Consider the following 25529-nt stretch of genomic DNA (forward strand, 5'->3'; position numbering starts at 1 on the left):
TGATTGTTGCCATCTGGCAGTGAAGCTCGGTCTTTTTTCCAGAGAATTCTAATAGTTTGTTTTTTTTTTTAATGTGAAGTTTTCAGATTTTATAATACTCTGTGAGCTAAATCTAACACAGGGGCACCAAATTTCTTCTCTAGGGTTTCCAATGGTATAGTTTAGAAATTATATTTGGGTATTTCAAGCTTTATCTGTAGAGGGTGATATTGAAATTGTTTGACTAGATACTTAGTGGTCACACTGATAACAAGTTCTGTCCCTGAAACATTGGAAAATTAAGGCATATCTACTTTTTTCCCCTTAAAGTTATATGAAGATAGAAGTAAATCTGAGACTGAGTAGTAGATCGTAGGTTAAGCAAGATTATCAACCCTCATCACTTCCCCTCTAAACTATTAAATTAGTCATTAGGTACTCAATTCTTTAAGTCTCTTCCTTGATAATTATGAAAGTAATTCAGACTATTATGTTTGAATAAAAAGAAAAATTTATAAAATAGAACTCTTGACTTTTTACTTACCATTATTCTCTTTCAGTGAAAACTAGCATTTGAGAGTTTTGTTTTGGGGGCTTTTTTTAGTAACATATTTTGAGATAGGATAGCAAAGCTTGATTATGATAATAAAGACTTAGGACTGTAGAGAGGGGACAATATTAATGAAGTGGCAGCCTAGTAATATTTCTAGCCTCTTCACATTTCTGGTACATGGAAACAATCCATTAGGACCTTTCCTATAGTAGGTACTCAGTATTTATTAAATTGAATGAATATATCTAATGAATTAGTGATGAAATTTTGTTTTGAAAATAATTGCATTCTTTCAAAATGTATGTCTTTGGCCAGTATAAATAAAAGGCTGTTAAAATTTTTGAACCAAACATTTGAAGTCTTGTGAACTCTGCATTGTTGAATTCTAGTGTGCTGAGTTGTTCATAGTAACTGGCAATTTATGTGGTACATACTAGGTCTCTGTGCTAAGCGTATGTGTATTAATTCATTTAATTCCCACAATTATCCTACAAGGTAAGTGGAGAAACTATTTATCTCTTTTGTACACAGAAGATGAATGAGGCACAAAATGCTTAAGGAAATTTGGCAAGGACACAAAGCAGTAAAACCAGAATTACCACTGACCCCAAATCACGGTTGGACCCCAAAGCCTAAGGAAGCATGTAGACTGAAACTTAGGAGATAGTCATTTGGGGCATTTAGGTAATTACTTCTGAAAGTCAATCTTTTGTGTGCTATTGTTTGTGGTTTTATTGTTTTGTTCTTGAAAATGAGGTGGTATGGCTGAATCTGTTAAATTTTCTTTCAACTCCAAAATTCTTAGATTCTAGGAATAATCAATGAAGAGAGGTGGACAATGCTAAAACAGTGAAAATACAAAAAATATTTACCCTTTTGAGAAGCAAGGAGAGTCCAAATAGAACACTCGTATTTTTATTGTAAATTAAAATCAAAGAAGTTGCCTACACTTAGTTCTACTGGTCTCATAAGAATTTTATATAGCTAGAGGTTGAATTTTAAGGATTACTATTTCTCTTAAAGTAATCCTGTGAAGTAACCTAGCAAATATATATTTAACTGATCAAATAGTAGTATTTTTACTAGAAGATTTTTACTGACATTTTTAGTGACGGGGGCTTCCCAGGTGGCACTAGTGGTAAAGAACCTGCCTGCCAATGCAGGCGATGTGGGTTTGATCCCTGGGTCAGGAAGATCCCCTGGAGAAGGAAATGGCATCCCACTTCAGTATTCTTGCCTGGGAAATCCCATGGACAGAGGAGCCTGGTGGGCTGTAGTTCACGGGGTTGCAAAGAGTTGAACAGGACCAAAGCATCTAAACACAAACAATGTTTTTGTATTGGTTTGGAATTTTTGAGATATGTTAACTGGTTCTTCTGAGTGTACTTAATGATCAGTTTTCATTTGGATATTTTTAGAACTATTCAATAAATAGGAAGATATCCAATTAAGAATCCTTTTTCTATGCAGAAGTTCCTTGGAGTTCAAGGAGTGCTGCTTTGCAAACTCAGAGTATTTATAAAAGCTAATTGCAGAAGGTATTGCCAGCCTAAACTATTTCCTTCATGTATATTGTTGTTTCTCAGACCTGAAATACTTATAAATCAGTGCCCAGCAGCTAAGTTCCTTTGCAACAGTTCAGATGCTCATTGCTTTAAACTGAAGTGGAAAAACAACTTTCAGGTGTGATGAGGAAAATTTTCAGAATATTAATCATATCAAATATACAAATAAGCTTTTGAGAAAGTGAAAGATGATTAAGATAGCATCAAGAAATACATACTTCTTTTATCAAGCATTTTTATATTTAATCCTAATATGCTTTGTAGTGGGTGTTTACATTTACAGATGAGAAAAAGGGAAATCTGGGAACCCTAGGAAATATATTTGGTATATGGGAACAGATAATGTAAGTATCAGGACTTATGTGATACATTTTGAATTCAGGTTGTTATATACACTTATCCTTCACAGTTTTCTAGTTACAATGAAGCCTGAGGCACTTGGTTTAGTTCCACATCAAGATCTCTCTTTGGAAGAATTCCAGTCATCAAAAGTTTCATTTTCTCTTTAACTTTTATCATGGAAAATTTCAAACATACTCAAGATTCAAAGAATAACATCAGTACATCACCCATCTTTGGTGACTACCCCTTTAGTAATTTCCGTGGAGCTCTGTAGAAATTGGAACTTCACCATTGACTTGCTATGCCTCTTGAGATATTTTTCAGTTGTAAAATGATTATCTCATAAGCACTCTATCTCAGAATTGTTGTGGTGATTCAGTGACAAAATGAGTATAAAACATTTATTACAGATAGTCAGTTTGGTCTGTTGGCACTCAGTAATTTTAGTTCCATTTCCTTTTTCATAGAAAAATGCCATAAATATCCCCTGGTTTTGCCTCACTTGTGAGGCTGGTATTTCTTATACAACGTTTGCCCCAGAACGTGGTTCTATAATAGACTTAGATGTACAACTTCCCAGGTTTCCCCCACACCTCCACATTTCCTTAGAAAAAGATTGTCCGGAAGAAGTATTATGCAAGTTACATATTTTAACTCAACGTATGTAAAATATTGCCATTTTATTGTATTCAGTGTAAGAATTTGGGGGATGCTTTGTATTTGTTCCACAGTTTCACTACTTAGTGTGTCTTTTACACTTGAAGTACATCTCAGTTTGGACTAGACATATCAAGTACTCACTGACCAGATGTGAGTGGCATTTTACATCTTGTTAGACAGCATAGCCTTAGCATTTCATAAGCTGTTCACAGCTGTTCTCTCTGAGCCAGCCAACACATGGTCATGGAGAAGACAGAATTAGGAGTCAGACTTTCCTCAAAGTTCTTCAGTCAGTCTTCTAAAGATTCCTGATTGATTAGTTCTTTGTTTTTATAGAGATATATCAGAAAGTTTCAGATGATAATGATTTAACTGTCTGAAGTTATTAATGATATAAATCGAATTATTTTAATTTGTCTATCAAGTTAATTTTCTTACGTGATAGATATTTAGCATATGTGAGGAAATTTAGTACTGAATAGTTAAAGCTATGATGCTGTCCTTGATGATGTGTTTTGTTTTTTAAGATTGCAGCAAAAATTGGAGGTGATGCTGGTACGTCACTGAATTCAAATGACTATGGTTATGGGGGACAAAAAAGACCTTTGGAAGATGGAGGTAAGTTATAGCCATAAATATTTTAAATTGTTTTACACAGAGTTTAGTTGAAGTGATTTTCATTGCTTTTCAAGTGTTCTTTTTTTGAAACATTGCTTTTATCATAAGGTTCCTAAAATTGTAAGGGTTATATTGGCCTCAGAAGGAGAGGGGGTAAAAAGAGACCTAAACAAGGTAGGTAAAATTTGAGTTAACCAGCCAGTTTTGTCTTAGTAGAAAACACTATGTTCCCTCTTTTAGGATTGTGCCAGATTGATAGTTTGCACAGACAACTTGTTAATATACTGAAGTAAAAGTCTAGGAAACATCTCACTGGTTTTTCTCATCATACATGAATTAATCTGAGATGCTATATTCTCATTGTTATTTGAGATTTCACTTTAAAGGTTGAAGTTGCTATATAGTTTGCTACTTTTGTGTGTTGCAGGTTATACCATTGTTACCTTTTTGTTTGCTTTAGTACCTTGTTTTGTGTTTCAGGTTTAACTCAAAATGTGGCTTAAAACAGTAGATATACAGTGCTTTGTATTTTTTTAAAAAACATAATTGTTGAAGCTTCTGAATTTAGAAGTCTGCACGTATTTTTTATTTTAGATTTGATGTATGAATTTTGATACATTTTCTTTTTGCCCTTTTATTCTTTTTTAAAGGAGGATTCTGAATGAGCTTATAGAATGTATTTGTAGCTTTTGATCAGGAGTACTTGGTTTCCTTTTATTTAAGTGTCTTTCACATTTATAGTGAGGTTTTAATATACAAAAAAAAAAATGAGCTAATGATGCTTCAGATGTTGTATGTAATGTATTCTTTTTATTTTATGTGTAGATGGCTCTTGGACAAGTCCGAGCAGTACAACACACTGGGAGGGAATGCCCTCTCCTTTTAAAGGCAGGAATTTTTATTTATTACCTGTGTTCAGTATGTAAACGTGAAATAAACCAGTGGATTCTTAAATGGACACAAATATTTCTTGGATTATGTGTCTGAATTTTTGCTGCACAACATTCTGATGTTTAATCATTTAAGTTTGAAGGGGGGAGGAGAATGTAGTACTTTGAGCTGTAGGTTGCCTATTCTAAGGTATGCATTGTATTCATGTGTGTAAAGGATGTAGATAAAGATGAAGTCATGTAGTTGTTGAGTTTCTGCTGAAGTTTATGCTGTGAAATGTTTGGTTAGGAACAGTAGAACAGTTTAGCTTGAGATTGCCTTGTAATGTGATTTTTTTTTTTTTTTTTTTTTTACTTATTTTGCATAGCTTTGTGTTCATTGTCAGGTACACTCAGCTTTTGATATGTCAAAATTTCACATTTTGATAGGTTCTTTTCCTTCCAATCTTCAGTTCCTACAGTGGGAAGCATCATTAGACTTTAGCATGTGATGTTTTGCTAACTAATGGACTAAATACTTTCTTGTATCATTCTAAAGTGATTGACATACATTAAGGTCAGTGATTTGATTCAGTAAAAAAGAATTTTCTTTTAATGTCTGTGCATCTTTTAAACATGAAGAGCATGAAAGAAGTGCAGTTTTCTTTATTTCGATTCCTAAGTGTTTGGGCTGAGTTTGGTGGTTTTGGTTCAAATGATAAACCATACCCTCAGCTACTTCCATAAATGTTTATATTGGTGTTCTTGATTGGGTATGGGGGATCTGAGTCTTATATTATTGGCAAAAAATTAAAAGACTCTTTAATTTTGCAGATCAGCCAGATGCTAAGAAAGTTGCTCCTCAAAATGACTGTAAGTATTTATTTTAAATTTGGTTAAAAACTAAATTTTAATAACAGGATTTTGTTCCTATGTTCTGTGGTATCTTTGAAGTTATTTGAAGATCATAAATTTTCTTTTTGAGTGAATTTATTTGTAAAGATATACCTTCTATCTTTATAATCTTCCATTTCTGTTATGGCAGTGTATATATTATAAGATTTGGTTGCTAAATCATTTTATGTATTCAATTTGTTTTATGATTCCCAGTTTTTAATTGATAGATGTTATATTTTCTATTATGGTCTATCATTGGATATTGAATATAGTTCCCTGTACTGTACAGTAAGAACATGTTGTTTATCCATATATATGTATAGTCTGTATCTGCTAACGCCAACCTCTCACTCCATCCCTCCAACACCCCCCATCCACCAGTCACAAGTCTGTTCTCTGCCTACGAGTCTATTTCTATTTCTTGGATAGATTCATTTGTGTCATATTTTAGATTCCACATATAAGTGATATCACATGGTATTTGTCTTTCTCTTTCTGACTTCACTTAGTACGATAATATCTAGTTGCATCCATGTTCCTGTGAATGCCAATATTTCATTCTTTTTTATGGCTAATAGTATTTCACTCTGTATATATACCATATCTTCCTTTATCCATTCTTCTGTCAACAGACGTTTAAATTGTTTCCATGTCTTGGCTACTGTGAGTTGTGCTGCTCTGAACATAAGTGTTACAGTTCCATTTCTTAATCTTTGCTTAACAACACTTGAAAAAGGACATTTTTTAATGCTATTGTTAATAATGTCTGCCCTTTCGCTGAGTTTCTTGCTGACTGTTGATTTAAGTATTCTGCGTAAAATTTTATTCTTTTCAAGATGTTGTCTTATGTCGGGGAAATTGTAGAATTGCTTTAAATGATGATATTGTTAAACATCTGTCAATTTAAATAAAATAATTTTTATTTCATTTAATTTTTTGGTAGCTTTTGGAACACAGTTACCACCAATGCATCAGCAGCAAAGGTATAGTAAAATAAAAGCTTTTCTAAGAGTATTTTGCAAGTTTTAGTTGAATTCAATGTGAAATATAACCAAGTTAGTATATAGTGAATATACATGTCTTTGTGTGTGTGTGTGTGTGTGTGTGAATCCTTTAAAGCCCTTGACTCAAATAGATAATAGTGAATGATCAGTTTTCTTTTTGAGTGAGATACATTTATACTTTGGAAGGATGGGTGGAATTAGCCACCCTTTGGAAAAACTAAAGTGATTAAAATAACTTAAAATGATACTTCTGAACTGTACCCCAAGTGCTTTTTTAGCTACATAGGCCTCATATTTTGACTTTTGAGTATTTTAAGTGTGTGCCTACAAACTTAGTTTAAGCTCTTAGAAGCTGTTAGATTTCTATGTTTATTTTTATTTGTAAACAAATTATGTTTCTTCGAAGAAAAATGTTAGTTTCTGTCATTTCTTAGCAGGTCTGTAATGACAGAAGAATACAAAGTTCCAGATGGAATGGTTGGATTTAGTAAGTAATCTAATTTTTTTGACGCTTTGAAAAGACATAGTCAAAATATACTTTAAAACCTTTCAGCAAATAATTTTCTTTTTTCTTACTAGTAATTGGCAGAGGAGGTGAACAGATCTCACGCATACAACAGGAATCTGGATGTAAAATACAGATAGCTCCTGGTAATGTTATTCTCTTGCTGTAATTTTCAAAGTCACAAGAAAACTAGCATATTTAAAGTTGTTAGTGAAAATGATGCTGTTACTCTTTTCTTGGCCTAAGATTTTTGTTTGTTTTTAATTGTAGATAGTGGTGGCCTTCCAGAAAGGTCTTGTATGTTAACTGGAACACCCGAGTCTGTCCAGTAAGTATGAAAATCATGTTCCAGTCCCTCCTTCCTGAAGCATGTTATCCCTGCAATTGAACCAACTTTTCTTGTGCACTATTACTTTTCCCCTTTTCTAGAAAATTTCTAATAGCACATAAACATGCTTAAAAAAATCCCTTTATCTGAACATAAAACCATCTTTGAACCCCACATTTCTATTTTTCAGGACTCTTTTACCAAAAAATTTGAAAGGTGGTCACTGCTTGAATCTTCAGCCTTGATTTCTTTCCCTAATTCCAGATGTATATATCCTGTTGCTTCCTCAGTATATTCTACACTTGGATGTCTTTTAAACATATCAAAGTTTAGCTTGTTAAAAACAGAATCATTGTTTTTCCAGTCCATACTTTGACTTGTCTAATTCATTTCATTTCATTGTATGACAACTGTTCTAATACTTTATCTTTCTTTAATGACCTATTTATCCATAAGCAACTCTTGGTCATTTTATCTTTCATAATTTATTTAGAATTCAGCCTCTTCTTGTCACCTTCCATGTCACCTTAATTCTGGTACCATTTGCCTGTATTACTGCAAGGTGTTTCTGTTTTTTGTTGTTGTTGTGTTGTTTTTTTTTTTTTTTTTTTTAGCTTTGTCCAATTATAGTACAGCCATACTGATCCTTTTAAAATGTGAGTCAATTCATATAGTACTTTGTTCAAAACCCTTTAATGCTTTCCCATTTACAGTAGAAGTCAGTGTCTTTATCATGGCTCAGGTTCCCTGCCACCTTTCTTACTGCATATTTTGCTATTCTCCCAGCTCTGTTCTAGTAGCCTCTTTTCTGTTTAGCCTCTTCTCTATTTTTTCAGGACACCAAGAATACTTCTCATTTGAATCCTTTGTATTTCCTAGTTCTTCTCCCTGGGATGTTTTTCCCCCAGATGTTTTCATAGTCACTCCTGTACTTAATTCAGGTCTTGGCTTAAATGTCTCCTTATCAGTAAAGTTTTTGTTTATTTTCATTTATTTACTTTTTGATCACTACTATGCAGCTGCCCGGATCTTAGTTGCTTGACCAGAGATTGGACTCATGCCCCACTGCAGTGGAAGTGCAGAGTCCTAACTACTGGACTGCCAAGGAATTCCTCATTCATCTATTTTACATAAAATAGCATCCCTTCACACACACATACAATCTGTCCTTCTTATCTTGCTTTAATATTCTTTATAGCACTTAACAGATGAGTTATTTATTTAACCTTCTGTGTTTACTTATTTAATAAAGTTAAGCCACATCAACACATACCTTAACTGTTATTTCAGTGCTGTAACTCCAACCTAGAATAGTACCTTGCATATATAGTTGACATATTTAAATTATTTGTTGAATGAATAAATAAATTTTAACATGAGTAACCAAAGTAAAGTTTTAAAAATAAATGCATCATTTAATTTTTGGATGAATGAGCTTTATTCTGAGATAACTTTAGAAGTAGGGTATGTCTTCTTGGAAGTTTCATACTGTTCTCAAAAATATTGAAGATTATATACCTGGAAAATTTATTGCATGGTTTCAGTTTTTTATATTGATGATATTTTCTTTGAATTTTTAAAATTTACTTTTAGGCCACCTAAATCTGAATTGGGATGGACGAAATACCTGATTATTTTGTATTGACTATTAATTTGTTAACAGATCAGCAAAACGGTTACTGGACCAGATTGTTGAAAAAGGAAGACCAGCCCCTGGCTTCCATCATGGTGATGGACCAGGAAATGCAGTTCAAGAAATCATGATTCCAGCTAGCAAAGCAGGATTAGTAATTGGAAAAGGGGGAGAGACTATTAAACAACTTCAGGTATTACTATTTAAAATGATTACTTTGTCTATTTTGAAGCCTGTTTCCTCCTTCTCCCCTTTTGTTAATACGTCTGATTTCTGTGATTAACAGGAACGGGCTGGAGTTAAAATGGTTATGATCCAAGATGGACCTCAGAATACTGGTGCTGACAAACCTCTTAGGATTACAGGAGACCCATACAAAGTTCAAGTAAACTTAAGTTTATATTTTACAGTAGGGGATTTGGGGTGGATAGCAGTGGGTAAAACATGCATGACTAATTACAATGTTTTGAGACACGCTTCCTAAATTGGGTAATTTTTTTTGTACTTCAGCAAGCCAAGGAGATGGTGTTAGAGTTAATTCGTGATCAAGGTGGTTTCAGAGAAGTTCGAAATGAGTATGGGTCAAGAATAGGAGGAAATGAAGGAATAGATGTAAGTAAAAATACCGATTCAGAAATGATTGAATGCTAGTCCATAAATAAACTAGGATTTTCCCTGTTTTGTGTTACATAGCCTTCTCTAACATTGTATTGTCCTCCCCGCCCCCGCAACTTTTCAACTTAGAATACAGTATATTTTGTATCTTTTTAACCTCTTCTATATAAATATAGTGCTTCTGTGGTTTGAGGCAGATACATTTTTCAGGAAATGGCTTTCCTGATACTTAGTTTTCTTTGCATAAGGTCCCCATTCCAAGATTTGCTGTTGGCATTGTAATAGGAAGAAATGGAGAGATGATTAAAAAAATACAAAATGATGCTGGTGTTCGAATTCAGTTTAAGCCAGGTGAGTACTTACGTTAATTTTCTAAGCTTTGCTGGCAATTTCTTTTAACACTCATTAATTTAATGTTAAATTAATCCAATTTTGTTTCATTGTTTTGAAGATGATGGAACAACACCTGATAGAATAGCACAAATAACAGGACCTCCAGACAGATGTCAGCATGCTGCAGAGATTATTACAGACCTCCTTCGAAGTGTTCAGGTTTGATAGAATGTTAATATGTTCATTGCTTTGTTTTCATTAAAGAAGATTTTCCTTCATTAAATGTGGAAGTTCCCCTCCATAGTTTTTAAATCAAAATCTGTTAGATGAAACTTTATTAATTGCTAGGAAGTTTAAATTGCTTTAAGGTACACATCTTGGAGCAGGAGGGCAGCTACATAAGTGCACTAGTTTATTCACCACAGTAAAACAGAATAAAAGGTGGTGGTGGTTTGTTGATTTGGGGGTGGATGGCATCTCCTAGCTTCTCTAAATTTAAGATTTAGAAAAAATGAAAGTTGAGGGAAATAGACATGCAATAATTTTATTGTGGAAAGAAGAGTTTCTGACTCTTCTGACTTTGTCTTTGCCCTCTTTAGGCTGGTAATCCTGGTGGACCTGGACCTGGTGGTCGAGGAAGAGGTAGAGGTCAAGGCAACTGGAACATGGGACCACCTGGTGGACTACAGGAATTTAATTTCATTGTCCCAACTGGGAAAACTGGATTAATAATAGGAAAAGGCAATGTATTTAAAACTATTAATGTGTGGTTAATAATTTAATGCTTTATCTGATTTTCTGGATGCTATTTCTGTTGTTGTTGTAGATGAATAGCAGTGATTTTTCTTTGGCTGTATTTTAGTAGGAAAGTGTTCTTATGCTGATATGTAACAGCTAAAGCCTAAATGAAGGGCCTTATATGTACTTAAATCTAGAGTGGGATTTGAATCACATTGGTTTCTAGAGAAGAGGATCAGCAGTTTAATTATTAGTGTAAAAAACTTTTCTTCTCACCTGGAAAATGGTTTGAGTGTTTTTGTTTATTTTGCTGTTTCCTGACACATGTTTTTAAGTTTTTGAATTCTTAAGTCATTGTGTTAGCTTCTCATTGCTTATAAAAGCAATTTCTTTGAACCAAGTGTTGATACGATAATTCATTTTAAGGTTGGGTACAGACATATTAAACTATGTCTTAAAACTTTAAAGTGTATGATTATGATTGATTGTATATTATATAAATTGATTTAAAATGTAGAATAAATGGAAACTCCTAATAGCATATTGGCAGATGGGATACTATTCAAAACTTCCTTAATTATAATCAGTTCCTTTTGAATAGCTCCACTTGTATCCTATGAATCTTTAAAGAAATTACTGTGTTTTGATTTTAGGGGGTGAAACCATAAAAAGCATAAGCCAACAGTCTGGTGCAAGAATAGAACTTCAGAGAAATCCTCCACCTAATGCAGATCCTAATATGAAGTTATTTACAATTCGTGGCACTCCACAGCAAATAGACTATGCTCGGCAACTCATAGAAGAAAAGATTGGTGTGAGTATGCTTTAAACGTCCTGTTGTTAGCACAGGTTCTATTAGTTATATAAGACATTAATTGATACGTTCCTATAAGAAAAGTGTTAATTTCTACTCTAAAATTATAGATCTGATCACAACAGACACCTAACAATATAGAAAAGATTGTCCAGCAGTAAAAAAAAAAAAAAAAAAAAAAAAGTTATATAGTTACAGGTATTCAAAATCTTGTACTGGAGTGTGGGTAAATAAGACAAGATGACATTACTTGAGTTACAACATTAGGGTTAGTAGAGGGTTGTGAAAAATACTAAAAGATATAGATAGTTAACCAGAAGTCACTATTTATTAAGGACTTACTTGGTGACTGTTACTGCTTGCTTACTGTTTATTAAGGGCAACCTTGGTGAGGCAAAGAAGAATCAGATGCCTCCCCCCTCATTAAAGTAGAACTCTACATTATCCTATTATCCTATTTCTTAGACTGGCTCCAGACAGTCATCTAGGGGAATTTGGAATGTAGACAGCTTGTGTGCTTTACATTTCAGCATGTAACATATAATTGTAATTCAGAATGTCTGCAGTAGGGCCCAGTGTCTAATTTTAAGAATGTTCCAGGTGATCCTGATACCTAACCAAGTTTGAAAATAATGAGGAAACAGTGCTTTCAGTTCATTCGCTCAGTCGTGTCCAACTTGTTGCAGCCCAATGGACTGCAGCACTCCAGGCTTCCCTGTCCATCACCAACTCCTAGAGTTTACTCAGACTCACTTCCATTGAATCAGTGATGCCATCTCACCATCTTATCTTCTGTTGTCCCCTTCTCCCACTTTTAATCTTTACCAGCATCAGGGTCTTTACCAGTGAGTCAGTTCTTCCCGTCAGGGGGCAAAATTCCATCAAAGTATTGGAGTTTCACCTTCAGCATCAGTCCTTCCAATGAATATTCAGGACTGATTTCCTTTAGGATGGACTGGTTGGATCTCCTTGTAGTCCATGGGACTCTCAAAAGTCTTCTCCAACACCAAAGTTCAAAAGCATCAATTCTTCGGTGCTCAGCTTTCTTCATAGTCCAACTCTCATATCCGTACATGACTACTGGAAAAGCCATAGTCTTGACTAGACAGACCTTTGTTGGCAAAGTAATGTCTTTGCTTTATAATATGCTATCTATGTTGGTCATAACTTTTCTTCCAAGGAGCAAGTGTCTTTTAATTTCATGGCTGCAGTCACCATCTGCAGTGGTTTTGGAGCCCCCAAAATACTGCTTTACTATGTTTATTTTACTGTGAAGAATTAACATATTGTGAGGGAGCTTCTTAGTTTATTATTAATAATTAGAATATCTTAGGAAAATTCTCCTTGATGTTTGCCATGCTCTGAATGAGGTGTTTCTCCATGCTTGGGAAAACAAAAATAGATGTAGAAAAGACACTTAAGAATACCTTAAAAATACACACAAATATTCTAAGTTCTCTGATAAGGAGAATAAATGTAATTGTTCAAAAACATGAGGAAAATAATTGTTGGACTCAGTAATGGCAAGAATTGATGCCAGAAGAATGATTAGTGCTCCTTGGTTTTGGATTTTGCTATCATTAGCAAAATTAGGATTGCATTTGGATTGATGAACATACAAGACAGGTTGTTCTGGAAAAGCAGTTAAGAACATGGACTCCTGAGTCAGGTGTCCAGGTTCAAAATACTCTCAATTATTTACTGACTGCATGATCTTAGAGGAAGATATTTACACTTTTTTTTGCCTCTCATTCTTCTGAAAGTAAGGATAATTATACCTACCTTATAGGGTTATAGGGATGAAATGTTTGAAGTATGTGTGTCTATCACTTAAAAGCATGCCTGCCCTATAAAATGTTGCTACTTTTTTTTTCCAGTAATCTTTTTTTTTTTTTTTTTTTTTTTACTCTTTAGAAAGGATAGGTTATGGCTAATAGAAGTGAGGGATAATGTTAATAAAGGGATTTTAAAAGTCATGAAGTATTTAGCTTTATTGTGAGAAAATTGACAACCAAATATAGATTAAGCATTTTTGTCCAAATTGTCACATGGTGAGTACTAACAGTATTTTATTTTAGAGCAGGTGAATCTAGTTGTCCTTACAAGTTGGGATTATCAAAAAGGAATCAACTAAGCATTATTAATTATACTATAACATGAAATGGATATGAAGTAGTCTGTGACTTACTAAATCAATTAAAAGGAAATCCTTGATGTATTTAGAAAATTATGATAAAGGGTAAGGGAGAAAATGAACTTAATTGATTCAAAAGTGGTTCAGTGACAGAAGGGCTAGGAGGAAGGCTACTTTGTTGAAGAAGAACTTGCTAAATATTATTGGTTTAGTATTCATTATTGGTAAAATATTCATCAGCCATTTCACTATGTTGTTAAGATATTTCTCTGATTAATGTTAGGAGAGTAGATGTAGAGTTGATGCAGAGAGAGAAGAGGTAAAGGAAAGAACTTGATGTTTGGTAAGCTTCCGTGATTAAGATGATGAAGGAATAGTAAAAGTAAGAATTGTACAAGGAAAGGGAAATAATGGAAAAGGGAGTAGTCTGAAAAGAGTAGAAGATAAAGGAAATGTATCAGGTCTTTGCTAATACTGTTAATTTGAATTAATTTTACATGTCTCAATGTGGTAGAGTTAGATTTTTGCAGCATGGGTAAGGAATGAAGGAAAAACATAAATTTTAGATTACAGGTAGGTAAAGGTGTAGAAATGAAAGGTTATTTGACTTTTGAAATGTTTAACCTTTATTGTCTTTGTGATTTTTGTCTTTTTGCAGGGCCCAGTAAATCCTTTAGGGCCACCTGTACCCCATGGGCCCCATGGTGTCCCTGGCCCCCATGGGCCTCCTGGGCCTCCTGGACCAGGAACTCCAATGGGACCATATAACCCTGCACCTTATAATCCAGGACCGCCTGGCCCTGCTCCTCAGTAAGTTTTGAGTTTTGCTCTTGGCTTTTCTTCAAAGATTACAGATTTTGGTAAGTTGTATTTTTAAATTGATTTCTGTCTTTTCAGTGGCCCTCCTGCCCCTTATGCTCCCCAAGGGTGGGGAAATGCATACCCACATTGGCAGCAACAAGCCCCTCCAGATCCAGGTAAAAGATGATTATCATTTGGTATAATCTGTGTTTTTGCTTGCCACTCCTGTTACATTCATTAGGTATTCCTAGTGTTGAATCTATATTGTGTGCATTGTCTGCACTTGTTCACTCCTTTAGCAGGAGTGTTAGCTTCTGGTTCTGCTATAGCAAATAAGACTGTTGGGAATATGGTCTGTTTTCATGAGTGTTTTTCTTCCTGCATTTGGCTTTCTCTGTTTCTAAAATGATACAGCTGAATGCTAAAAGCCAAAGCTATAGGAAGAAGTACAGTGTGTTAGGTTTTAGATGCTAGTGCCATCAAATATATTGTCTGTTAATTGTGACATTTTCCTTGAAAGAATAATGTACATTTGTTTACAAAATTACGTGGGTCAACTGAAGTGTTTTAATACTTTGGCATAGATTCTCAAATAAGATATGCAAGTATATTGTCTATTTTAGTATTCCTGATATGATAACTTCACATATTAGTAAAAGTCAGGCCTATATTAAATATCTGCATGTTGGAACTCTTAAAATTCATTTAGATAAAGATTTTTTCTGTTCAGATCTGGATTTATATGTTTGTTACGTTTTATCCTATTCTTGAATCTTTTCCTACCCTGTAGTTTACTTTCCATTACGGTCAAAGAGGGAATTCATTGAAACCAGTAATTTTTATGGTCCTTTTTTCTCACCTACTGTGTACCTTTTCACTGGAGTAGTTTCAAGGAAGGTACTGAATTAAGGATTCCTTTTCATACTATTATATATATATATATATATATATATGTATATGTATATATATTTTTAAAAACAGCTAAAATGATTTGATTGCAATTATTTTAGTGAACTTTATTAAACATTTCTAGTATTTAAGAGTGGTCCTATATTTTAACATACCTTAATTTCATAGGAGGTATGCCTTTGGTAACTCGGTAAAGAATCTACCTGCAATGCAGGAGACCTGGGTTCAATCCCTGGGTCAGTAACATCCCCTGGAGAAGGGAGTGGCAGCTCAGTCCACTGTTCTTGCCTGGAGAATTCCATGGACAAAGGAGCCTGGTGGACTACAGTCCATGGGGTCACATAGAGTCAGGCACTACTGAGTGACACACGCTTTCATTTTTCATGCTCTTTGGAATAACAAGAGGTATGCTTTTTGGAATATGATGATACAACATGACAGCAAATAACCTCAACTCACACATTCAAGAAGTGTGCTGACGTCTGAGTATGAGTAATGAATTTACATTCTGTAGCAGAAGAGGGTACTTAAAGTGTTAGCAATACTGTGCTGTTAATAGAAGGACTTATCAGAAGAAAGGTCAAATATGATTTATTGTATAATAGTCTAAAAGTTAGTCTTTAAAGAGTGGAAAAACTTTTCTCTCCCTCTTGTAAGCTAAGGCATGGTGTTACTAAGCTGAGGAATCACACCACTGAAGACACTGAGAAAATTAAGGGGCAGATTTATATTGGTTAACTTGAATCTGTAGGATTGCACCTATTTGGGTGCTCTGTTCAGGTAAGTAGTAAGATTGAAAAAAATGATGGAAATAAGAAGTGGCCCCAACCAACACAACATCGTAAAGCACTTGTTCTCCAAAAAAAAAAAAAAATGTAGCTCCTCATATACTCTTTATGCCTAGAAAGGTTGATGTCCTTGTATGAGGCCATGCCGTTGAAGTGAGAGTTGCTGATGAAGACCAAATATCAAAAATTATATATAACTTTATTTTCTGTTCATTCAAGCTACTGAAAAAAAAATGGTTTATATGTTTGAATAGCTCTGTATATGGCACCCCACTCCAGTACTTTTGCCTAGAAAATCCCATGGACAGAGAAGCCTGGTGGGCTGCAGTCCATGGGGTCACTAGAGTTGGACACGACTAAGCGACTTCACTTTCACTTTTCACTTTCATGCATTGGAGAAGGAAATGGCAACCCACTCAGTGTTCTTGCCTGGAGAATCCCAGGGACGGGGAAACCATGTGGGCTGCCGTCTATGGGGTCGCACAGAGTCAGACACGACTGAAGTGACTTAGCAGTAGCAGCTCTGTATAGAAAGAAAAAGCGGATCTTCCTTTGCTCTTTTTAAAAAATAAGTGGTCTCTGTATTACAATCTCATTTTCCCACTTGGAGTAGTGGTGAAGTCACCACTCTTAAGAATTGGTATAACTAAATGTGGGTTTCAGCAGTGCCTTTGGGAAAGAAGTTACTTAACCATTTAGCTAAAAGATAGCATTTAGGGTTAGATATTGCTTGTAAAACCAAAATATTTTTAAATAAAATTGAAATGAAAATTAAAAAAAATGAAATTGTGATTTTGTGTTAAATACCCTGGAATTTTAATGTGGCCCTGTATTCACAATAAAGTCAGTATTCTCTGAATTAAGTCTTCCTGTAAAAAATCAATGGATTATGAAAGATTTGTGCAGTAAGTCCCATAACTTTGACTTCAGAAGGTAAGAGACTTGAATAAGTCCTACTCTTACAACTTACTAATTATGGGATAGCAAGCAAGTTTTGAACTTAAAGTCTGTTTTATCTATAAAATGATGAATGAATATTATATTGAATGAATTTAGTAAGTTCTCAATATGTATTAGTCATATGTGTAGACTGGTTTTCATATAGATTTAGACTGATTAAGGAAATTACCAGGATTTTTCTTGAGGATATAAACTAATAAAGATATAGCATCCTATGATGCTCCCAAGTATAAAAGAATCAGTAAGAAGATTTCTTTTTCTGACTGAAAAGTCCCATACTGTTAATGCATCAGTTTTTTTATGAAAAATTGAGTGAGGGTCAGTAAAGTGCAGAGGAAGTGTAACGTGCTGAAAGGCCCAGATGTGAGCATGATGACTTGAAAAATACAGCCAGTTTACTGTGTTCCGACCTTGAGTGTTGGAAAGATACCGACAGCAGAGAGAGGCTGGAAAGGAAAGTATAAGCCAGGGTGTCCAAATATCTTGGTAAAAGCGTTGAATGATATGCTGTCCTTAAAAGTTTTATTAGTCCTAAAGACACCAGGAAATAATTTCAAATAGGACAGTGACATCAAATTTATCTTTTAGGATAATCACTGGAATATGATGAGATGAAATACAGCTAATCTCAATTTCTTTTTCCAAGATTTTTTAATTGGCTCTTCATTGAAAGAAGATAGGACAGTTCATAGTTATAAAATAATTGTTTCTTGTATGGGCTAGTTCCTGAAAATTCTTCATAAGGACTGTTGTACTTGAGGCAAACTTGATTTAGGAAAACCACACAGGATGACAAAGCATTTAGGAGACAAAGCATTGGATTTGAAACCAAAAGATCTTCATTCCTATCCCAGCTTTGCCACAAGCTAGTTTTCTAGGAACTTAATCTGAGCCTCAGTTTTCTAAAATAATATGGCAGTAAAAATAATAGAAGAATTTGTAAGTTTCCACCTACTATTTTTTAATGTCCAGTTAACTTGGAGTTCTGTTTATTTGCTAGAGAGGGGGGTGTGTGTGATTAATTGATTATGGATTTTAGATGCAAATGTATAACTTTGTTTATTCTAGCTAAAACAGGAACGGATCCAAATTCAGCAGCTTGGGCTGCTTATTATGCTCACTATTACCAGCAACAAGCACAGCCACCACCTGCAGCTCCTGCTGGTGCACCAACTACAACCCAAACCAATGGACAAGGTAACTATGGTAACTAAAGAATTTATTTTTTATATAGAAGTGAAAACTTGTGTTTGGAAATATATATGAAGTACATCAGTGTATAATACCCCCATATTTATAATACTTAGTTAATAATAGCTTAAGTAAGTAGCCTTCAGTTTTTAAAAACAAGTTACTTTGAGTTAACTGTTAAACCAATAAAAGTTGTAAGATACATTACCAAGAATACCCAGATAATCTAGCTGTTAAATGTGTATCTCCCCCATCTGTTCCATTACCCTATCTTATGTGTCCATATCTATTGTCATTAGTCTTTTTCAGAATCATTAAGACCAAAGTGTAGACTTAATGGCCCATTACTCTTAAGTACTCCTTTCTGTGTTTCTCAAAAAATATATATAACCATCACACAGCATTCAAAATCAGTTAATCAACACTGATTGTTTTTACTATCCCAAGTCATAGCCCTTACCCCATTTTACCAGTTGTTCCAACAATTTCTCACCAGTCAAAAATAATTCCTATCTTTTTCTTTCAAAAGAGTACAGACCTTTTGTGAGATGCTTATGGGTCAACCATAGGTCCCTTCAACCTTTTCTCATGAAGATGAGGTCATGATCAAGGTTCCTGCTTACATACAATATGGCAAGAATACTGCAAAAAAATGAATGAGGTCTGCCAAGGTTCTATAAAAACACCATTTTTCTCTTTGAAATTAATACTGTCTGGAGAGTTACAGCAGCAGCAGGAAAGTTATACAGTGATTATACCACTGTTCTATTCTCTTTTTGGCAGGACAAGTGGGATAATTTTATTGTTTCCTTAAAGACACAGTAGAAGTTTTACAGTTCAGTTTGATTAGACGTGATTTATAATTTTAACTTTTTTTAAAAAAATGAGAACAAAAATAAAGAACTAGTACAAATTATAAAACTGCTAGAGCAAAGAGAAATTACCTTTCTGATCAAAACATAACACTACAGCTAAACTTCCTTAGAAAAAAGATTTCTCAGCTGAACTTAGGATTCTGTTCCTCATTGAAGGCCTTAGCCTTCATTGATAGTACCTACCTAATTCAATTACAAATATGATAATTTCTGCTTCCATCATTTTTCTACATTTATTAGGTGGTATTTTACTATAAGAAAGAGGTTTCCTTTTCTTTCTATTTATTTATGTCAGTATGGATTTAATAGGTTTTATTTTAAACTTAGCCAGATTGGCCAGTCAGGAGCACCTTCACGATGGCTCCTGTATTCTTTTGACATGCCTGTCAGTTCTTTCAGCACTTTCCTGCTTTCTTGGACAATAAGATGCTTACTTTGTGTTTTTGGAGCTTCAGCCCTTGAATTAACCGTTTTTCCAAGGAGCCCTAATTTTTTTTAGTAGATAATGATATTTAGAAGCTAAATAGTTGTGTTTGTTGCCACTGAGGTGTTATTGCTACTAGCTCCATTCAGTGTGCAGAGCTAGGAAATGAATTTACATGCATGCATACCTACATATGTATAAAAACACATAAATATCCATATGTGTATATAATTTTTAAACTGTATGTTCATATAACCTGCAATTCTATTCTAAGACTTGAAAGTTTTTTCCTAGCTTTTCTGTTTTCCATGCTTATACATGGTGAAAGACCTGGTATCTTCAGTGTGTTTTCTTATTTGACCAATGAATTTACTTATGCTCACTGTAACTACTATTCTAAATAGATGGAGCATCTTTCTGCCCACTCTGTCTCTTCCCCCAGAATCCTGGGTGGGTCTTTGGCACCAGCAAGGATGCCACTACCACACAGCATTTCCCTCCCCTCATTCCCCATGACAGACTACTCCCAACTCCTCTCACACGTACACAAAAACACCCCAGCGGCCAAAATTGCTTCCTAAAAACCTTAATCATAATTTTTTTATGTTTTTCTTGAATAAGGAGATCAGCAGAATCCAGCTCCAGCTGGACAGGTTGATTATACCAAGGCTTGGGAAGAGTACTACAAGAAAATGGGTATGTTCTACATTTCATTTTTATGCATTTTATTAAACTAAAATATTCAGTAAATACCACACTAAAAGGTTAAAGGTTTTGATAAAAAGCATGTTTTTTCCATGGTTTTAGTACCTTGGACTTCTTTCGTCCAGTAATTTAAAATCTTGACGTGTAGAAGGATACATTCCCAAATCACTGAACTCTCAGAAGTATCATGGTCATTACAAATCATTGTTTAAATTGTGGTTAAGAAGTTTTTTTATTTCTAAACACAATTTATCAGCCACTTACTAGTTGAAACTAAAATATAGAGCACCAAGCAATAATTGGTTGTGTGCAGTGTTATTTTTTCTGCAAAATAAACAGATACAGAAGTAACCTACAGTGATAAAGGAAGTTAATTAAAACATATGCATATATGAAAAAAGAAACAGTCACCTGGAATTGCTGTCTTCTTCATTCACTAAACATAGAACGTGTATTACATGCTAAGCATAGAAATAGATGCTGAGAATGTGATTGTGGGCACAACACCTAGGAGTTCTGCCCTTCTGGTTATTATATTCTAATGGAGAGTACAGTTGTTAATAAAAGTGCTTTGCAAATACTGTATCAGTGGTTCCCCACCCCCCTTACCCATGGGGGATATGTTCTAAGTACTTCGCCGCATGGGTTCCTGAAAGTGCAGATCGTCCTAAGCTCTATATATGTACTATGCTTTTTTCCTATTATCAGGTTTATTTATTAGGCACAGTAAGAGAGTAACAACATTAATAAAATAGAACAATTAGAGTATATTGAATGAAAGTGAACATGAATGACCTGTCCCTCAAAATACCTTGTCCAAATTTAATGCCTTTTCCATCTTAACCAACCATATGTCACACACTGTAACTATGTGTCACATACTATAGCTGTAACTTGGATTTTGAGGAGTGACAGCAAAACTTCGAATTTTTTTTCTGCCACAGTTTAATAGATTTGTTCTTCCTGTAGATCTTAGCGACCTCAGCATACAATTTTTTTCTTATTAAATAGATAACTTTTTACCTTTTCACTTAAAGGAAAAGCCTTTTTGGCATATCCCAATTGCCAGCATCACTCTTCTTGTACTTTAGGGCCATTATTAAGTAAAATAAAGGTTACTTGGACACATAAGCACTGCAGTACTGGGACAGTCAACATTATATAAACAAGATAGCTGCTGAGTGACTAATAGGTGGAATATGCCAGATAAAGGGACAGCATGAGATTTCATGTTGCTATTCAGGATGATGTGCAGTCTAAAACTTATGAATTGTTTATTTAATATTTTCAGGTCACGGTTGACCTTAGGTCACTTCAGTGCAGAAAACAAAACCATGGATGGGGGTGGTGGGGGGCTACTGTCTGTTCACTGACATATGTACGGATTGGGAAACAAGTCCCACAACTACACAGTGGTGGAACCAGACTTTGGAACTCTTGAAAATGAAAGAAAGTGAAGTCGCTCAGTCATGTCCGACTCTGCGACCCCATGGACTGTAGCCTACCAGGCTCCTCTGTCCATGGGATTTTCCAGGCAATAGTACTGGAGTGGATTGCCATTTCCTTCCCCAGGGGATCTTCCCGACCCAGGGATCGAACCCGGGTCTCCGGCATTGTAGACAGGCATTTACCATCTGAGCCGTCCAAACCTGTCTCCTATGTTTGCATTTTTCAGGGACCATTTCAAATCCAATGATGTACTTCTGGATAGATCTGGCTGTTTCTCATGTGCTTATTCTCTTAGTCATTTAAAATGAAATGACAAACAAGCTAATCATATAAACTTGCCCATTCTGCACTGATATTGAAAGTATCTGTGGTGATAGGTTTATCATAAAATAACAGTCTACTTGTGATTGATTCTCAGTGTAAATTTCAGGGTTATTTGCCAAAGAATATTTGCCATTTTTCACAGAAAAAAATTTCCAGAATGGTGATTCTATTAATCTTTATATAAAAGTACATAAAACTGGTGATGAGAATGTTTTACACAGCTAATTTGTGTTTTTAAAAAACGAAAAATAATTTCTCCTCTTAGGCTTTCTAGAAAAGTTGCTATATGTTATTCCTGAGGTTGTAACAAATTCATTAATTTATGTATTTGTGGCCCAGCTTGACCCAGTTTATCTCAGGCAGACCTATAACAACTAAAATTCTGCAAAAAGAAATTTTAAAAATACTTGAAGACAGAATACTGTAATTAGGGCGATCACACAATTTATTGCCCAAATGGGGATACTGTTGAGAATAACCCGGAATGCTGTTTTAGTAATCATTCCTTAACAACATAGTGGACATGACCTGTGGTCACTAGCTTTTATGAAATAGCATCATTACTAAAGGTTAAAGAGTTTTCTTTTCACAATGGGCAGTATGCTTTATATGATTCCTACATTAATACTGAAATCAGGTAAAAACAAACCCTGTTGGTAGACTTAGGTATTTAATAAATTCACGTGTTACTCACCCAAAATATGTTGTATAATCTGCAAGTTCTAACCATTCAAATCTTTATTTTTAAGGGTAGACATTTCACTTTGCCTTTTAAAAAGTTGTTTGTGTTCTTTTCCCTGCTGACTGCTGTATAAAATTGTAATTATAGAGGTAGTCTGCTGGTCTGTCTTGAAACCTTTGTGGGAAAAGGTGGTATAGAAATAACTTAAAACACTATGTTTGACTGAAGATCCTCCTTAACCCTTGCCTTCTTTTCACTTGTTATTTTTCTGTAGCACTGCAGGTATAAGCTGTTATTTTATAAGCAAAGTGAACTGGTTGAATGATTCCCTTTAAATGTAAATCTTAAATAATGTTAGGTGATCTTTAATGATAGCTGCTGCTGTTGCTGCTAAGTCGCTTCAGTCATGTCCAACTCTGTGCGACCCCGTAGATGGCAGGCAGCCCACCAGACTCCTCTGTCCCTGGGATTCTCCAGGCAAGAATACTGAAGTGGGTTGCCATTTCCTTCTCCAATGCATGAATGCATGCTAAGGTGCTTCAGGCGTGTCCGACTCTGTGCAACCCCATGGACAGCAAGCAGCCCACCAGGCTCCTCTGTCCACAGGATTCTCTTGGCAAGAACACTGGAGTGGGTTGCCATTTCCTTCTCCCTTAATGATAGCTACAAGGTCTATTTTTCCTGTGGAAGTTTTCTTCTGTTTTGGATATTTTTTTGGTATATGATTGATTGCTTAACCACTTTGATTTCTTTTAAGTGCATTGCTTGTCCTTAAGACCTTTTTAGGATAGCTACAAATAAGAGACCTTAAAGGATAAAACTTATCAGTTGAATCTTTGATGTTTTTAAATAGGAGGGAAAGAAAAGAGTACTAGAATACCAGGGAGAGACAATGATCTTTATCTCCAAATTAACTCCCTTATTTGTAGAGATTTTTAATCTTCCAAGTGGCAGAGGTAGGATTTCCTAGGACTCTGGATGTCCTGATTTCCATCCAGTGCCCTTGTCACCATACTAGAACTGTCCCAGACTTTGAAGCCTTTTCAGCTTTTTCTGTTAAGAAAATCCACAATAACATTATAGATTTTTCAGTTTGCTTATTAAAATAGACCTCTGTTGAAAACAGATAAGTTGTTTTTAAATTAGTTTTCTAAGAGAATTCTAAATTACCTGCAATTAGCACAAAGAAAACTTAGGAGAGAAATTCTTAAAGATGAGATACTTGAAGGTTAATGAAAGAAACTAAGAAATTCATATTGCTGCCATATAAGGAATGACAGTAATCTGGATGTATGTGCTTTTGAAGCTAGAACGAAAGGAAACTTTTCTAAGTAAACTCCCTAAAGAGAAACAGGGCTTCAAAATAGAGATATAGGAAGTTTCTATTTGAAAAGAGAGTAAGTGATGACATTTGGGGATAAGTTTGACTTCAGAGAGGCCCTTTTAATGTCAAGCACTGATACAGTGAACTCTGAACCCTTAGCATATGATACCTAGCATATGATACCTTAAGCCTTTAAAAGAGCCAGGAGAGAGTGATTGTGGGAAAGATAAAGGTGTCTGAGGATGGAATCTATTCAAGCGGAACTGTCTCTTAGGCTGTAATGGAATGTTGCATGTGAACTCTAGGGTGATTAAGTCTTATCTCTGAAATGAAATGAAATTAAGATTCTTACATTGTCACGTTATATGTAAATGTTAAGTAATGTTCTACTGAAGTATAAACTAAACTGTCTCACGTCAAAACAGTTTTGGAACTGAGGGAAAGAATAAAGGGAACAGGTTAAGTACATGCCTTTCCAAAGGGCAAGAGGCTAGAGGAAGATCCAAAACATAAAAAGATTAGACGGGAAAAGTTCTTTCCCTACTTTATAGCTGAGCAAAAAGAATCGCGTTTGCTCTTCATATAGGAGTGGAATGAGTTTTTCTATGGATGCTTTCAAGATTGGAGTGTCAGATGTTGGTGACTTAACCACGTGTTTATGTTTCTTGGAGTATAACATGTTTACTTTCAGTTTTCCACAGGAATATTTTGAGTTTGGGGGTGTTTTTTCAGTGAAAATTAGAGTTTTGATATTTTCTTGATATGTCTCCATGGTAACTGTAGTTTTTTTCCTCTCTAAAAATGAGTGTCTTTTAATGAAGTTTAGTTCCATTTTTAAACCTGTAGTGGACGTCGTCGTTGCCTTAAATAAATTTGGCCTCAAGTCAGAAGGCTTTGCAGTGGGCAGTTTGTTTTAAAAAAAAAAAAAATGTGTGTTGGTTTTTTTTTTATTCTTAGTACCAGGATATTTGACAGTTGTCTAAATACTGAAACTGGTTTTAGATTTACTTGAATTGTGTCTCATAAAATCAAAATATTAAATTCATTTCCTAAAAGAAGTATGGAAAAACGAAAGTGTGATAATTTTGTTAAGAGAATATAGGATTTCTCTGTGCTGCTGCCTGTATAACTAGGGGGAGTTTCTTATGTTTCTTAAGCCATACATCTTCAATTTTTATTTCCTCAGTTGCTTTTATTCTTTAACCACTTTTGTGATGATAATAGACTATTTTCTAAAATTGCCTTGGTATGGCACCATCTAACAAACATAAAACAGCTTTCTCTGAGTATTTTTTGTCTGGTTGTCATAACTTCATAAAGCCAAATGAATTGCAAACTAAATAAAATCTGTTCAAATAAAGAAATAGGAAAAATTATGGTCTCTTTCTCCCCAACTTTTAATTTTTTTAATACCTTCAAAAAATTGGAAAACCAGTATAGCGAACACCTATATGTATATTTTCTGTCCAGATTCACCATTTTCAAAAGTTTGTCATATGTACTTTGTGTG

General features: G+C 34.7%; 1 protein-coding gene across 17 annotated transcripts in view; it reads left to right on the plus strand.

Moving 5' to 3' along the window:
- Window positions 1-25529, plus strand: part of FUBP1 (far upstream element binding protein 1) — a 34051-nt gene that overhangs the window by 2514 nt on the left and 6008 nt on the right. For 6 of the 17 annotated variants that reach the window (XR_011463690.1, XR_011463691.1, XM_070367809.1 and 3 more), the window contains exons 2-19: window positions 3627-3717; window positions 4543-4605; window positions 5421-5459; window positions 6427-6466; window positions 6922-6974; window positions 7067-7138; window positions 7263-7320; window positions 8984-9146; window positions 9240-9338; window positions 9464-9565; window positions 9817-9919; window positions 10020-10120; window positions 10501-10642; window positions 11293-11453; window positions 14246-14397; window positions 14485-14564; window positions 18114-18251; window positions 20157-20231. Coding sequence is in view for 15 of the 17 variants with exons in the window: in XM_070367809.1 (XP_070223910.1) it covers window positions 3627-3717; window positions 4543-4605; window positions 5421-5459; window positions 6427-6466; window positions 6922-6974; window positions 7067-7138; window positions 7263-7320; window positions 8984-9146; window positions 9240-9338; window positions 9464-9565; window positions 9817-9919; window positions 10020-10120; window positions 10501-10642; window positions 11293-11453; window positions 14246-14397; window positions 14485-14564; window positions 18114-18251; window positions 20157-20231 (1732 nt within the window). In the remaining 2 variants the exon portion in view is untranslated. The remainder of the gene's footprint in view (window positions 1-3626; window positions 3718-4542; window positions 4606-5420; window positions 5460-6426; window positions 6467-6921; window positions 6975-7066; window positions 7139-7262; window positions 7321-8983; window positions 9147-9239; window positions 9339-9463; window positions 9566-9816; window positions 9920-10019; window positions 10121-10500; window positions 10643-11292; window positions 11454-14245; window positions 14398-14484; window positions 14565-18113; window positions 18252-20156; window positions 20232-25529) is intronic. The other 11 variants (XM_070367812.1, XM_070367818.1, XM_070367823.1 and 8 more) reach the window with 7 other exon arrangements.

This window comes from Bos mutus, chromosome 3 (assembly GCF_027580195.1).
Source record: "Bos mutus isolate GX-2022 chromosome 3, NWIPB_WYAK_1.1, whole genome shotgun sequence".
In the NCBI taxonomy this organism is placed as follows: Eukaryota; Metazoa; Chordata; class Mammalia; order Artiodactyla; family Bovidae; genus Bos; species Bos mutus.